Below are 16,695 nucleotides of genomic sequence, written 5' to 3'. Positions count from 1 at the left end.
CTCTCCCTCTCCACATAATCCAATTAGTTCAGGTCAATGCCTCCCTCTCAAACACTCCGTTGCTGCTCTACCCCTAACGCAGTCTTGGCTGCTGCTTTTCCAGGCCCCACTCCACTCCCTGTTTCCCCCAAACCCACCAAAAATAAAAAGCTTCCAAAAGGGAAAGCAGCTTCTCAGAAGCTTTTGAGGGAGAAAGACGACAGATTGGCATATAAAAGATATCCAAAACAACAACAAAACCCAAACCCCAAACCTGCCCACTCCTGAGCAGCATCTCCTTCCCTGGAGGTAGTTTAAGAACTCTGCACATAATCTCATTTCTCATTTTGGAAGTTCTTCAGCCAAACCTATTCAGTCACTCTCTCCCTATGTCTCCTGAACTGACAGCTCTGATCTCTGTCCTTACCTGTAACCTCTCCACTGTTAACAGGTAAAAGACATACAGATGCAGCAATCTCAAGAGCTGCCTGAGAAAAGTGTCTGCTTGTATTTCCTTTACTAGACAACTAGTTTTTCCAAAGCACTGGAATGTAAAGCATTGCTCTCAAGGGGAGGAAGGAGGAGGAAAGGGGGAGAAGGGGGGGGGGGGGGGGAAAGCAGCAAAACCTGTTCCAAAGTGAATTGCACTGTTTTATACAGCTCTAGTTAAAGAAATTCTGGAAGAAAACAAAATAATCTGCCCTTTTGCCCCATGCAAACCAAATCTAGCAAGAAGCAAGTACTACAGGGACAAAGATGAATAAATAAATAAATTCCCAGTTTCCATCACAGTGTTAACAGAAAGCCATGTTATCATCTTCAATAAATTTCATACCATGTTTCTCTGTTTTTTTCTTTAGCTTCTCTTTCATATTTTTCAAGTGTTCTTTTATCAACCATTCCTGTCAAATACCTAAGAGGGGGAAAAAAAAAAGTAATTTTACATTAACTATTTGGAGCTACTTCTCTGTTTAATAGTTACACAATCACTATAGATTATTTTGAAAAACAGTCTGATATGAGCAGCAGTAGAATTTTCCACACCACTATTTGATATGGAGAACTACACCACCACCACTTTAGTAGAAGTGTGAGAAAAGTGTCTTTCAAACCTGATTATAAAGTGCTTGACAGAGACAAGTTTTGAAAAAGAACTACATTTGTTATGCATGTTTTGGAGACTGATGTATTACACTTCAAAATTAAATAAAATTTGGGATAGGAGAATTTTATAAAAATAAAAATGAAACATTACTGAAAGTTAAAAACATTTTTGGCTACCATTCTTTTTATATAGAGCACAGAAGCTGATATTTAAAATGGGTCTTAAGATATATCTTAAGATACTAAGAGCAAGATGAGTAAGTAGTATGCAGCTTTATAACATTACAGCTTTCATATTTTTCCCCTCAGATATTTCTATCTGATCTTCTCATAAGGGTCATCTACTTAGTCTATAAGGAAGAGTAATGATAACAGTAAACAAATGGCTAATGACAAAGGTGGTACTGGCTCTATTTTTCATGTCCTTACAACAAAAAGGGATATCCTCCAAAAAATGAAAGACCACAGGAACATTCCTTCAAAAGTTTTAGGAACATGACTACTTCAGGTAGAAGTGTTAAGATTAGGCACTGTACAGTGAGAATACTCAAGACACATCGGACAATAAAGTGCCAATTTGCCCATGTATGAACTAGAAGATTAAATGCAGCATGACAATTCCAACATTCCAGTCTGGTTAAAACAAAACAAGACAAAAATGCCAAGACAAAGACCTCCCACTTTTTCTGAGAATATTATTTTAAAATTATAGCAATACTTGGCATCAGCAGGATAGCATTTATTTCTTCATGCACTAAGTCACATTTCTTGTTTTTGACAAACTGTCAGATCTAATATGGTTTATTTAATTTTCTCTTATAAGAATATTGCAATCGCTAGAAATGCTTTTTAAAAATAGGTTTAAGAGCTAACTACTTCAATTTCACACTTTCAAATAAAATTATGCTCGACAATGCTAACACCAGGGAATAAGCATATTCCTTTTTTTTTTTTTTTTTAATTTTCACAAAAAGGACAGTTTAAGCAAGGGTATAATGCAGTTTCAATAGCATTTAAAAAACACAATGAAAATGGAGTTTTATGTTCTAAGAAAGGGATTGATTTTTTTTTTTAATTTAATAATGTGTATTTTTGTAAAGTTGTTTCCATTACGTAAGTGAAACTCCTATAGAGATAAGATTAGATCTTCTGGAACTAAAAATGCCAAAGACAAAGAGCAACTAAATTAACAGGCAGAGTACCATTTTGTCATAAAAATATTAATCTATGCTGATTAAAGCCATAAAAAAAAAAATTACTCATTTTACTTAAGGTACTTTTAAGTCACAAGACAGAACAGAAAACCTAGAATCTTGTAGAGAAGTTTCCTTACATTATTTGTCCTCCAATAGTTGACTTGCCAGCATCTAAAAAATAGAATAAGAATTATATACACATACACACATATATGTAAATAGTTAAATCATTCACAATTAAAAAGAAAAAACTAGAAAAAAAAAGAAAGCAATTATGAACAAGGTCATATAATTTACTTCCAAAGGTATATTTTCGAGTTGCTTTGTAATCTAACTTTAAGCTGTTTGAAGCATCTCTCAGCTTCCCATGAAAGATCTTCCATGAGTACACTATCAAGTAAATTATATCGAGTTTTGAATACCATATTTTCATACATATAAATTTGGCATTACCCATAACAACAACAACAAAAACCAATATAAGTTATGATCCAGCAAAAGCGTGGGTTACCCATGTTCAGGAAATTTTGCAAAAGCCCTTTCCCTGCTTCCTTCCAGCCTTTTCCCTAACTTCTATAGGCTGCTCTTCAAGATGGGCACGCACCTCCACCCGTTGCCTCTTTGTGTGGCTCAGTTCTGAGTTTATCTGAGGACTAACTTTAAGTGCTTTTAAAGTGAGAGATTATAGATGTGAAAATACAGCATTTACTGTAAGACTGATTCAGTAATCCTTCTGTACTTTGACACCATTTAAGATTTTTTTGAAGCCTGTTGAAATTATTCTGTTGGGATGTTGGGCTATAAATGCTTAGCTTTTAACACTGGTTTAGCTTAATTTATTGTTTGTAGACTACAAACAATATCTTCTGCAACATTTTGAATAAGTTCTTCAACAATTAATAAGAATCATTTGAAAATATTTAAACCAGACAAAAATACGAGGATTATTTTCTGATTTTATCCTTTGGATCATAAACACAGATACATCACATAAATATTCAAAAGAGCAAGTACTTGAGAAATCATGAACGTAGACATTGTTGTGTACAAGAGAACACAAGCACTCTATTCCTTCTTTAATATTAATCATTTTTTCCAGAGTGGCTTCATTAGGATGAAATGCTACTATTAACCTCAAGTCAGGATGAATATTTACATCCCTAGAAAGAACAGGATTAATTCCTAATAATCCCAGCTCTAGGTAATACATAAAGCAAATATCCAATTTCTTCACACTTGGTTACAACTTACCTACGTGCCCAATGAATACTACATTTACATGTTCTTTTTTAGGAGCACCTGGTGGTGCTACAACAGATTTCGGTTTTGGTATTTCCTCCTCTTCTTCCATCATTTCCTGAGCACCTTCTTCAGTTGGACCTGCATCCCCTGCCAGACCACCTCCTAGCTCTGCTTCACTTGTTTCTTCTTTGTGGTCCCATGACTCTTCAGGGGACATTTCTGTCTCTCCATTTTCCACTAAAAGTTAACCAAGTAGACACATTCAAAGAGATCAAGAAATTAAAAGGCAATGACTACTGAGAAAGGGTTCCCCCTCCTCCTCGACTGTTGAAAGATTTCAGCTAATCGGGTCTGTCACTGTCTTCTTATGTAAGAAGAGGCAAATGCTGCTTGTTTCTGAAGTGGTTATTACTGGGAGTTGTCAAACTAGCCTGTGCACTGACATCAGAAAACTATGATTCACAGGGACTTCTATTTTAAACAAAGAAACAATTTTATGGGGGGGGGGGGGGGAACAAATCTGAAAATTGACTCAGATCATGCTAGTCTGAAATCACAGATAGATATGCACCATCATATTTTAGAAAGAAAAGGGGAGGGATAATGGTTTAAATCTGCAACTCAAAAGCCACACAAACACAAGTAGAAAGATACAATTTCCATGTTCTGCTTGTTCATATTATTGATCACTTTGAAATTTTTTTGTTAATCACCATTTCATACATATTAATGAGACAATTTTGTAACATGAAACGACTTTTGAAGGAAGTGCAGACACTCGTTCGTTGTTCAAGTAATACATTTGCACCTGCCATTGCATCCTAGTGGTCAATTATCTCTTTTCTAATCTAAGTACAGAGACAAAATGAAAATTTGTAAGAACAAAAGAATGTTAAGGCTCAGTAAGGTATTCTTCAGTTTAGTTTACAATGAATCAGCAAAAGCCCTAGATTAGCTGTTTTATAGCAATATTACAAGGAAGTGAACCAATTCTCATCTTACCAACAGATTCTGAAATTTCCATATTAACAGCAGCATTTGAACCTACGGGGAAAAAAGGAATCATTAACACATATTTACCATGAAAATGTCAACAACAAAGGAAAAAAAGTTAGTGCTAAAATTAATAAAAGGACAGTTCAGCTGTTTGGGGACCTTCCTATGCTATTTAAGATGCAGATTCAATTTTTTAAGTTCTGCTTCATACATGCTTTCTGACCTTGAATAAATCAATTGGTCTTTACGCACGTTGCTTCATTTGCTAAAAAACCTGGAGATAACCATACTGACTTATCTTATCTCACAATGGTAGCATGATAAAGATTGGGAAATAGATCATACATGTATCTTTAAACAGGAGATTCTTTGCAATTAAATTTCTTAAATCATATTTAATGGATCTGTATTGTGTGACTTCAGAACATGAAAGCAATTACCTTCACAAGAGGCTGTCTGCTCCTCTTGAGAAGACTCTACAGGTGCACCTGCAGCAAAATTTTAACTTTAAAAATACATAGATGTAACCAATTTCAATATTTAGTTATAAATGACCATTCTTCAAACTTTATTGAAAAATTGTATTTCAGGAAAAAACAACCCTCCCTCTGAAAACAGTACTAAATATAGCCTCTAAGCACAAATAATTCTGAAGAAAGTACACTGCTTAAAAAAAAGTTTTGAAAATAATACACCAATTCTGGAAACAGTTCTATTTTTTTTTCCATCTAGAACAATACGTTAAAGGAAGTTTAAAGGAAGCAGTTTTTCTATACATTGTATTTTACCTGCCCATCCTTTTTGGGCACTCTGGCTATTTTAGGTATTAGTATCTAACTGATGTTTAAAGCAGGGCAAGGCAGTTTCATTGTATCCAGTGGAACAGACTTGCCTGCATGAAGTCACAGCCGTAGGGAAAGGTTCTGCCAGCCTCAGTTTACAGGCATATCTACAATTCTTACCTGCCTTATAAATTTCACTTAAGTATGGAGTAGAAACTTGAAACAAACTAAGAAGAATAAATTCTGAAAGATCTTCTGTAATAATTAGTGTCAAGAAATAAGTTCATTCATAGGCTTAGTAAGTTTGACAGTCCTCTAACATACTAGAGCTGCTTTAGGTTCCTCATTCTTCACACTCACCGCTCCCCCCCACCCCCAACCCAAATCCAAAACCATCCTTACTTGGACCAAGTTAAAAATAAATTATTTGTTGGATACACATGATGAATTGGTTTAAGCCACTCATACCTCCCATCCTCCTTATCATCAGTATAAGCCATTTAAGTCCCATTACCCAGAGGGCAATCTCAGAGTGATGTGGGTATCACAAAGCCACAAGCATGTTTTTTTTGATAGATCATTCAACTCTCTCAGTAGCATGAAACCATGGCACTAAACTATATGCTGAGATATAAATAATTATTAAACCTACTAAGAGTGACATGTTCCGAATAACAAATACACCACTTGATGTTTTGAGACATTGTTCCACATGATCAAGAGGCATTCTTTAATTATCCCTAAAATTTTAACCTATTTAGTGTTTTCCTACTGTAAATTCAACTTCAAAATTCTTTGAAACAAACTCATCCCCCTATTTTACTTTAGTCACATACCAAACTCACATTCTCCATTTAGTTATACTGCCAACTTTCCTTCAACCACACTATAAAAGCCCGGATCGCGCAGCATTCCTTACTCTAGATGCACAATGGGACCTAAAGATGAAACAGATCCTCTCAAAAGAGCAAAAACACGCAGAGAAAGACCTGCTTCTAAGCCTCTTTCCTTTAGCTCTGTTTGTGCATTTGCTGCAGACTTCTATAAACTGGAGCAGCGCTGCAGAAGCTGGAAGGGGGCCAGAGGACAGAGCTTGCAGGCAGGGGATGTGGATCAGGGCACTGCACAGCGACCAGCGGCGGTGGAGGGCACGCAACACCCCAGAGGGGAAACTGTTCACAGCAAGGTTCCCTACCCTCCTGTATCATGTCATATAGGGTCCCAAAACCACTGGAACAAAGCTCTAAGAGAAAGGATTTAATATAGGCTAGAGTAAAAGCATAAGATTAGAACCAAGATTCCTTATATTCCTTATTAAGAAAATGATATATTACTCCTGTTTAAGAGCTGGAAAACAGACCTAAACTGACACAAATTTATCAGTGTGGCAAAGTAAGCAGGTGGCAGTTAGATCGGAATCTAGGTATGAACCTAAAGCCACTGTTTTGTCACGCATCAGAAAATTGTTAGCTATTTCACACATACTGTAGTTAGGATGCAGAACTATTTTCATTACAAGATCATTTCAGTCCTGTTGTCTGTCCATTAAAAAACTATTACATTACAGTATTCATCCACTTGCCTTGAAACGGAAGCTCTACAAGTGGATGAAGAGTTACTTTAATTCTTTAGAAGTAGCATCCATCAACAGCATTCATAATAAACTCACGCGTGTGGGCTTACGAACTATGAATGAGAGAGGGAAAGTAAGAAGTTCCTGCACAGAAAATTGAGAGGAAACCAGAAATGGCAACCTAAGAAGGACGGACTCCGCGTTCACCCTACGGGGACTAGCACTGCTGAGAGTCTGCCCATCTGTTAAATTTTATATGGCTCTAACACACAAGGGAATCAACACGATGGTTTGTGTATGGAACCCAAACGGTACCAATGCTGTGCAGAATTAAGAGGCAACAGACCCTCAGTTAGGACCGCAGACACATATTAAATGCTGGTCATTTTGGTAGACAAAATGGCAGAAGTTTTACAAGGGAAGACTGAATTATATGAAAGATTCACCAACCCTTCAAAGCAGGAAAGGAATACAAACAACTCTCTGAAAAAGAAGCCCACTGCAGAGAAGTCAACTGAAAAAGAAATAAAGAAACTTATTTTCAAAAAGAACAGGCTTTAAGTGATAAAAATAAACACCTTTCAGAAATCTTTTGTTTCTGATAAACAGCTTCAGTTTAAATCAACTTATTTTAGACAATGGTACACTGCAAACAAATACAAAGGAAAAAAAAATCTGTTTTTAAAGAGTCAGATTTATCCCTGTAGGCTCTGTGTGGAGATGAACAGACTCCCTAAAGCCTGCCTTTAGATGATCACCTGGAAAGAAGGGTGCAGTTCTGCAGCTTCCTCAACTAATTCAGACGGGTTGCCATAGTTTTCTCCTTGTTACCTCTTCTTGCCTCAGCATTAGTGCACACGTAACTGTATCGAGGGCCCACTGAGGGAGCTGATCTGACCAAAAACTGAACCATCAAAAACCTAAACAAGCAAAATCCCAAAAGAAAATGAAAAAGCTGACAGCTTTTGGGCATATCAGCTCTCTGAAGCAACGTATCACCTGAACAGAAAAGCACCACTAGTGCCACAACAGAGACAACGGAAGAGAACTCTCAGTAACGCAAGAAAAACACTTCACCTTTAAGTTACAGCTCTGAAACAGTCCAGCAAATGTTTGGACCACGTGAAAAGGAGGAGATGGCAATTCTGAATCCAGTTGAGATAGGCTTGCTACATAGGGCCCAGTTCTGGGATTATGCCACGAGAAGAAATCCAAACCCCACGCCGGCCCTGTGGCAAAATGTTTGGACAAATCAAGCGAACTGAAGTAAACCTGTTCCTTTTCCCCAGGAGGCAGGAGATGGACATCATAACAAAAAAACCTTTGAAGATGAGGGAAACTGAGAAAGGTGCTAAGTGATCCTTGTAACTTATCCTGGTATTTCCAATACACTCTAGAGACATGTAAAGTTTCTCATTTTGAGTTTTCTGGAAGTCAGAAATAAAGTTAACCATAAATCTTCTTAGTTAAATTTACTATTATTGTAAAAATATCACATACAGCGAGGCAGAATACAAGTTAAAAAAATCTGTTACATGCTTTCAAGTTCAGCTTGAAAATTCTAGTTCTTCGTCTATGAAGATCATTCAGGTAGGAGTCCTGTTATATGGGAAGGCTTCAAAGTGCCTACATGAAATCTGTTTTTAAAGTCAGAATGAAGTCTTAAAGTTACATAGCGCTTCCAGTTCCTGCATTTACATGTGACAAATGGAACAATTTGGTTTTAGGTAGCATCCTTTATACTATACTTCTCCTCAAACTATAGGTCAAACAGTTACTGCATTTCTTATTCACTGTATTACAAGAAGCAAACAGTTCATCTTTAGTCCTCCTAACATCAGAGCTCTAGGACATTTTTTGACATATCTTTGTTATCATTGCTGAAGGAAAAAAAGGATACATATGTTACATTTATCTATAGGTAGACCATTAGACATGATTTTATGTAATTCAATGTCTTGTTTGAATAAGGTAAAAATTCAAGTTTTTCCACAAGACTCACTGGAGGAGTACGTATGTTCTCAATAAAGAATCCAAAATTGTACTACTATTAAAAACAGAGTGACTGCTCTCTTTAAAATACAGGTAGTGTCCTAAAAAAATACTGCAAGAAGGCATAGTGCCTACTGAGTTCACACTGTATTCTACTACAGCTGATGAATTTATTCTGTATTACATGAAGTTTTGTACTTGTGCGCATTTTTGTTTTACAATAACCAAGGCTGCACAAGTAGAACCAAATAAAAGTTATCACTCAGCCTCTGAAAATAACATTTTAGAACAGTATAAGCCAGAAACTTAGCAGCATTAGTAATTTGGAATACTTATGAAAAAAAAAGCAGAAAACTGCTTTAGAATAAAATTTCTGTTAGAACAAAACAGGATTTTCATGTGTGGAAATCAAGTGTAGCTGGTAACCTGGGAATCAATATTGAAAGAACTGCAGTTAAAATACAATATTAAAGTCATTAGAAGAGAATGCAGCATAACTTTAGACATAAGCTTACTGCCTTAGCATATCCTCCTTAAAAATGTTAGAGGAATGACAAGTATAACAGTTACCTAAACAAAATCGGTGTTTGGGGCAATATTTCATACTTCACCTCCTTTTAAATGGTTTTTACTCTATGATGAAAACCTGGAAGTCTCTCTTCATTTTATTTTCCTCTAGTATTTTAGATGCCACATGTGGCAGCAACCACATTTTTAGTTAACAGAGTTTGAACTAATTTGAGAGAAGAGCTAGAGGCCAGGAACTAAACAATTTTTTGACTACTCAACCTAACAGCAGTTTTTCTGCACTCTCAGATCCTTTTGGCCCAGAGAACAAGAAACCAATTTGATCCTGATGTTGACTCCACTAGATTAATGGGTGCAACTATCACATTTTTGCCTCTATTTGATTCAGTCATGCCATTCATTACTTCTGCTCTTATTTACACCACAAAACCTTAATTCATTTATGCTGCCTTCGCAAAAGCGCCTAGCTCAGAAATGCCCAAATTGTGTTTGCATATGACTAACAACACGAGAACAAGTTCAAGTGGAAAGTAGTGATGACAACTTCCATTTTTACCTCAACTTGAGTATTTACCAGATGCATAAAATAAGCACATAAACATCTCCATGCAAACAGATACTGTTCAACAGTAACTGCTTCTGAGGAGGCAGATACCTGAGCCACGACGCAAATGCTTTCAGAGAGTCAGTTATCATGGCTTGATGACAGACAGTAACTTGTTGCTACGCATAGCAGCACTCACAATTCCCAGCCTGCTCCGCTACAGGTGTAGCGAGAACTCAGTGCTGGCACCTTACAAGTGAGATGGATTATGGGGTAATGAAATGGGGTTTGTGCAATATGAAAAAAAGAGAAAGTAATACCTGGGCAAATTCAGTTTGAAAGAAATGCCTGATCTACAAAATTTAGATGGTCTGTATGGCGAGTTTGGTGCTGCTGCTCCAATACAGGCATCAAGTTCCTTCACAGAAATTCCTAGAAGGCTGAAGAGTGAAGAAATGCATGACACCCACCTTAGGATTCCCATCACCTCTGCACATTTGTGATTTGAATGCCTGATTTTAGTACATATTTACACAATAGCCATATGCTCTCAACAGTTTTCATGAATTACATAACAGATATTTACCCTTCTTTTGAAAAGAAAGCAAAAGAAAGGAAATCAAACCAGAGCATAAATTAAAGGTCTGAGCCAAAGACAGAGCAGAAGAACAAGCGCCAAAAGATAGACGTGAATGATTTGTAGTTAACAAAAACCACAAAAAGTTACCTAGTTAAGGAAAATAGGTGCTAGAGTTACAAAAAATATTTCATATTCAATATTTTAAAATATGCAGAAAGAAAAGGTTTTCAAGAGGTCACTCTTTAAAGCGGTTGCTTAGAAAGTTAACTTATATCTAAAACAAATTTCTTACTGTCTCTGTCCTGCTTCATAGTCTAAGCCTTAGCTTCAGCAGGGACAGGGAAAAGTATATATGCCCAGTTCTTAAAATGCACCAATACAGGTGCTGTTTTAATAGTTCTAACATGATTTGGTAAAATTTGGGGGGGGGGGTGAAGGGCAGGAAGTATTTGCTTTTTGTCTTCATATGATTTTACTACACATTAGCTTAGTAAGAGACCCACCTTTTTCCTTCCCCAGTGAAGACACACCTTAAGTTTACCTTATGTAAAACCAACATGCTTCTTCACAACTAGGTCTATGAAAGCTTATGTGGATTTTCAGGGAATATAAGGAAAGACCCTTTTCCTGAAGGCCAAGTACCTGTGCTCAGTTGACAGACTGATTTTCGAGACGGTCAAGAAATTAAGCTCTGTATTGGGGCAGTTAAGGATTCCAGTCTTTTATGAAGATATCTCATAACCCAGTAGCAATAGAAGAAAAAACTAAGCATCTGATAGATTTTTAGCAAGTCAGGCCCACCATCTTAAAATTTACACATAAGAGTTTGAAATGCTGAGGCTGTTCTAGAGAACTGATTTTCAATATTGCATCACCTGTCCTGAACTTCTACCTTTTGTACTGAAATTTGATCAGTGTCATCTTCGTATGGACCTCCTCAGAACACAGTCAGAGATTTTGTTGATTAAATTTTGACAACTTTATTCCTTCATGGTAAAAACAAAACCATGTTTTCACCTTAACTTTGTACAATCAGCTGCTTCTCTTGTTCGTGTATGTGTCTCATCACAAAGCTGAAGAGAAAGCCCAGCATTTTGAAAGTGAAATTGTAAAACCAAATTGCTGATAGAGTCCAAGAACTATCCCAAATCATTTTGTATTCATTTTGACAGAGCACCCAAGTTTTAAGTTAAGAGCATCCTTTTAAATACTTACAATAGTAAGTAATCCAGTAATAGTAATAGAGATCAGGATGGAAAGCACACGGCCAGCAGACTATATGTAGACTGCCAGGACATCAAGTCCACAACCCGCTCCTAGTGTGTCTTTTACTGGACTCTTACAAAGGCCAGAAGTCTGATGAATTACTCTAAAAGGAGCAACACAATCATGGCCACTTCCCTGTGGAAGGATCAGGAGTAGACAAAGGACATCTGTGTAATACACTAGCACCTTGACTGCATCACATACGTACATAAGGTCTGATCATCTGGCAAGTCAGTGCCAAAACACACAGCCTTTCTCCCCACTGACCTTTCAGAGATGTTATGCAAATCATCTGTCTGTAGAAGCTGACACAGAACAGCACAGCTCTAGATGAAGATGAGTGATGACACAACTCAAGATCTTTTTTGATAATTTAACAAGAATTTATATCATACTTCAGTATTTATAATATGGCACTGATTTGCTGCTATATAAGCAGCAAGAACTCACAGTTCACTTTTACAAATATGAAGTATTTACAGTAGCATTACCGTACTTTTGAGGAAATCATCATACGGCTATTCAAGTATTCGCATGACTAAACCATGCAAATTTAGTAAACGACTTGTTTTAGACAAACAAGACTTTCTTAGCATGTTCATGTGCTAAGTGAAGTCTGGTGAAGACTGAATTGTTGAAGAAAGTCTTAAACATGGACTACAGAGACAAGTAAAGGGGTAAAACAAGAGATGAACCTGTTTGGGGGAACACAATGACACAGATAACACATCATCTTACTTTGGAAATTATATGGTACTGTACAAAAGCAGAAGAGTTTGAAGCATCTTTCTTTGTCCCTGTTTGGGGGTGGGAGAGTCTGGGCTGGCTACAAGGTCATGACAAACGACAGTAGGGAAAACCCAAAAGATAGATGCTATATCCATTTATTTACAGCGTTTTAAAGCTGAGGATGTCCAGCTGCTTGAACATAACCCATTTCAAAAGTGACTACTTCAAGCCACTGAGGATATTTAGGGAGTGAAGCAGTCTAAAGGGCATTGAATCTCAGGCCAGATGTTGCTTTGCTCAAGACCATAGATGCAAGTTGTCTGAACTGTAGTCATTGCTAAATGTGTTCATAAATTCGCTAGAAGTGATCAAGAGAGATATTAAAAGAAGCAGCAGCACTAATACTACCAGAAGGATAAGTGTGATCTTTCCTTACACCAGCTGCTAAGTGCCACATACCTTTTAGTTCTTGTTACTTTTGTATTATTGACACTTCTTTCTTACCACAACCACTGCATACTTAGAATCATAGAATAAATTCAGTTTGGAAGGGACCTCAGGAAGATCAGCCTCCCATTCCAAGCAGAGTCAACACTGAATACTTTAAAAATGACTTAAAAAGAAGACGAAAAACTACCACAGAATAGAATAAAACTCACAAAAGGAAGCACTGATGAATTTTACCAAAACTCCTGTAAACATTCAAGAAGTATGACAAAATCTAACCACAAGAATGAAAGCAAGTTGACTCTGCATTTTCAGAAATATTTCACTTATTAAAATTGTTTGGTTCTCATATATATGAGAATAGAAATTTTATTAATCTGGCGGGCGGAGGAGGGTTAACTAGTCCCTCATGCTTCTAAACCATACCTTGATATAGAAACAAAAACCCAAATGCAAGTAAAAAACCCCAATCACCTCTTTTATATTTAAGCATAGTAAGAAATTAAGTCACAGATGTTACAGAATGGTGAAGTTGCAAGGTACAGCTGCGATCAGGAACATTTAGAGGCGCTAACACAATCTACTGTAGTTTTACTGACTATCACCTTGGCTTATTTCAGTTGAGTTTGCTACTCTAGCAATTGCCATCTAAAATAAGTTTCCCTAGAAGGACAGCTTGCCCATGACATACTTGACATACTTACTGGAAGGTACTGTGGTACGGTGATGACTGTTGCAGTTATAATTTAAGAAGTCTCTATTTCAAATTTCTGAAGGAATCCACCAAAATGAGATTTTAACCAAATGAGTTGACTGGGATGCAATTTGATAAAAGCAAGTCCTCATGGACACAACAATTAAGAACGATTAAAAAAACCCTTCAAAACAAAAAACAAAACTGTTCCTTAGGTTCAGAAATTTAAACATGCCCTTTTTGTATATAAGCAATAATCTTAATTTCAAACTCAGATGAATTCCGAAATGATCTGCAAGCAAAAATTACATTAGTGAAGTAAAAACTGATAAATAGAAATAATTTTCTCCACCAGTTAACAGAGAATGAGTGCCTTGGAACACCTAATTGCCTGTGGGAGCAAGAGCAAACTAGGTTGCTCAAAAGTAACCTATTCAGCACCATTGTCTAATCACATGTTGTTCTGACTTATTTCCAGAGCAAGCTCCACCTAGTTCTCCTAGCCAGAAAAGTAGTTGTCACCTTATATGAACATCTGCAAGGACAAGACTGTCAATTACTTTCTGTAACTAAGTACATCAGACCTGAAAAAGTATATGGTAAATATAGTATTTCAGTTAAAAAAGAAATTGATTTTTTTTTAGAACTGCAGGTACCTTAAGCATTTTTGCCTGCTTAACCATAGAGGTACCCAAGTAAATTGTAGAAACTTAATTCTAAACCTTAAAGAAGATATAGCAGCGAGGTGAATTCAAACCAGGCAGATTATAACACTATGTAGGCAGTGTACTCAACAGCTGAGATGGAGACAAGATATCCTGCTCACTCCAGATGACCAGAAAGCAGTACTAACTGGCATTCAGTAAAGTCTTCTCTAGTCTCTGGAAAGACAGAAGCTGTTCATAAGCCTCAGAAGAAGCAAAAGCAGGGAGAAGAAAGCATGAAGAAATTAATGCAGTGAATAGGTGAGGAAAGATATTCTCAGTCCTACAAAAAAGGAAGCCTTAGAACAAACCTTGCAAGAGTGGCCGGGGGGGGGAAAAAAAAAGTTATTCTTGTAACATTGAAAACTCCAAGAAAGTTTCCAGTCACAATATTGATTATAAAGTTAAAAAAAAGACTTAGATGCAAGTTGTAATAATGGCTGAAAAATACACCAGAATAAATTTTAAAGATTACTTGAATGTACATCGCATGCACGTTCAGCACAACCTCAAGCTATCTGCCCTGCCTTTACACCTGTGAACCCTAACATATACATTTACTCAAAGAGGAATCCAAGAGTCTGTCCAAGGCTTCTTGAAAGTATATTTTTAATATACTTGCATATTGCCTGCCCACATAGCACATGAACAACATTTTCTAATAAAAATCAGGAGTGCTGAATAGCTGTTGAGAGCACTTAGTTTTAACATTTGTTCTAGCACAAGAAATGAGTTAATATTCTTTGTTACGCAAATTTTAAAGCACCATATATGAAAGTTGCAGATTTCAGATGTTAACATCAGATGACATTAGGTACTAGGGAGTGGAAGACTAAAACATTATATTAAATCATCATGCAATAAATAATTAGCCACAATCAACAGGAAATCATGGCAAATACAATGTAACAAGTAGTAAGTTAAGTGAAATTAAATTACTGGAACCCATCTCTGAAATACAAGTTTGTCTCATACCCTACCAACAGGCATTCAGAAAGATTCTAGAAAGAGATAGGAATGTTTCAACTACCACACTCAAGCAGGTCTCAGACTCCTTAGCTGCAAGAGTGACATTCAAATACTGCCAAAAAGTTAACCAGCATGTCTTATGCTTGGAAGGACCTTCGGTTTAGGCTGGAAATTAATAAGTAGCTCTCCTTTAATTTCACATATGCAAAGTAGATCTGGTATAAACACTGTTTGCACAGCACAAAGATCCTTTGAAATGAAAAGCAGGGTAAATTTCTAGTTATTCCATCAAGCGAGGCCAGCTGGACAGGCCTCCCTACCCTACTAGTCATTTATCAGCATTACATTAGAAAAGATTAACTACTTCATATGATCTTTAGAAAGACCTTTAAGGTAGGTCCGAAACACTGGTGGCAGAAATAATGCCATTTCCCCCCCAACAACACATATATCACCACTGAGATCTACAGTAACTTCCCTAGCGTTTTATTAAAAAAAAAAAAGAAAAAGAAATTAACTGTGCAGTTCCCCTTCGCTCTCCTGACGCGGGGGGCAGGTAAGGGTGAAAGCGGGATGTGCCGGGGACCCGCACGCAGCCAGAGGACGCCGGTCACGGCGGCTCCGGGAGCACCACAGGGCCGGGGCCGGGGGCGCCGGGTCCCCTCCGCGGGCCCCGGCAGCCGCAGGCGGCTCCGCGCGGCGCCCCCTGCCCGGCGGGGCCCCCCCGCCGGCCCCAGGCCCCGCCGCGCTCCCCCGCGGGGCCCCGCCGCCCTCGCCCGCGGGGCGCCGCGCACGCCGCCTCCCAACATGGCCCCCACGCCTCCGCCCGCGGCCGCGGCCCCCGGCCCGGCGGGGCACTCACCGTGCGGCGGCGGCGGCGGCGGCGGCAGGCCGGGCGGGGGCGAGGGCGGCGGCAGGCCGGGCGCCGGCCCCCCGCGCAGGAAGGACGGCACGAACTCGGCGGCGTGGACGTTGGGCACGAAGGGCTTGGCGTTGACGTTGAGCTGCCGGCTGAAGGCCGCCCCGAGCAGCTCCTGCTGGGCCTCGGCCTCCGCGGCCGGCGGGGCGGACCCAGGGCCGGCGCCGCTGCCCGGCTCGATGTCCGCCTGATCCCAGCAGTCGGGAGCCGAGTCGCTGCTGCTCCCGCTGCCGCTCCCGTTCGCCTCCATTTTGTGGCTGCCCCACAAGCCTCTGCGGCCCTGAAGCGTCTCCCAGCGTCCGGGGGGAAAGGGGGAAGCCGGCGGCGGCACCGACTCAGCACTCGCTCCGGCGATTCCGCGTGTACTCCACCGCCCCGACGCTCAGCGCAGTATGGCCTCCCGGAGCTCCCGTACCCCCTCCTCGCAGCCTCCCTGGCCGCCATCTTAGTA

The 16,695-nt window shown here is 38.8% G+C and overlaps 1 protein-coding gene across 2 annotated transcripts in view; it reads right to left on the bottom strand.

The window, feature by feature from the left end:
* Window positions 1–16,687, bottom strand: part of GSPT1 (G1 to S phase transition 1) — a 30,455-nt gene extending 13,768 nt beyond the window's left edge. For both annotated transcript variants that reach the window (XR_010885862.1, XM_067306705.1), the window contains exons 1-6: window positions 16,188–16,687; window positions 4,958–5,005; window positions 4,524–4,565; window positions 3,531–3,758; window positions 2,417–2,450; window positions 815–892 (exon numbers count right to left, since the gene is read on the bottom strand). Coding sequence is in view for 1 of the 2 variants with exons in the window: in XM_067306705.1 (XP_067162806.1) it covers window positions 815–892; window positions 2,417–2,450; window positions 3,531–3,758; window positions 4,524–4,565; window positions 4,958–5,005; window positions 16,188–16,494 (737 nt within the window). In the remaining variant the exon portion in view is untranslated. The remainder of the gene's footprint in view (window positions 1–814; window positions 893–2,416; window positions 2,451–3,530; window positions 3,759–4,523; window positions 4,566–4,957; window positions 5,006–16,187) is intronic.
* Window positions 16,688–16,695: the final 8 nt, after the last annotated feature.

This window comes from Apteryx mantelli, chromosome 16 (assembly GCF_036417845.1).
Source record: "Apteryx mantelli isolate bAptMan1 chromosome 16, bAptMan1.hap1, whole genome shotgun sequence".
In the NCBI taxonomy this organism is placed as follows: domain Eukaryota; kingdom Metazoa; phylum Chordata; class Aves; order Apterygiformes; family Apterygidae; genus Apteryx; species Apteryx mantelli.
Note: the sequence above shows the minus strand (reverse complement) of the source record. Positions and strands in the feature narration are given on the sequence as shown.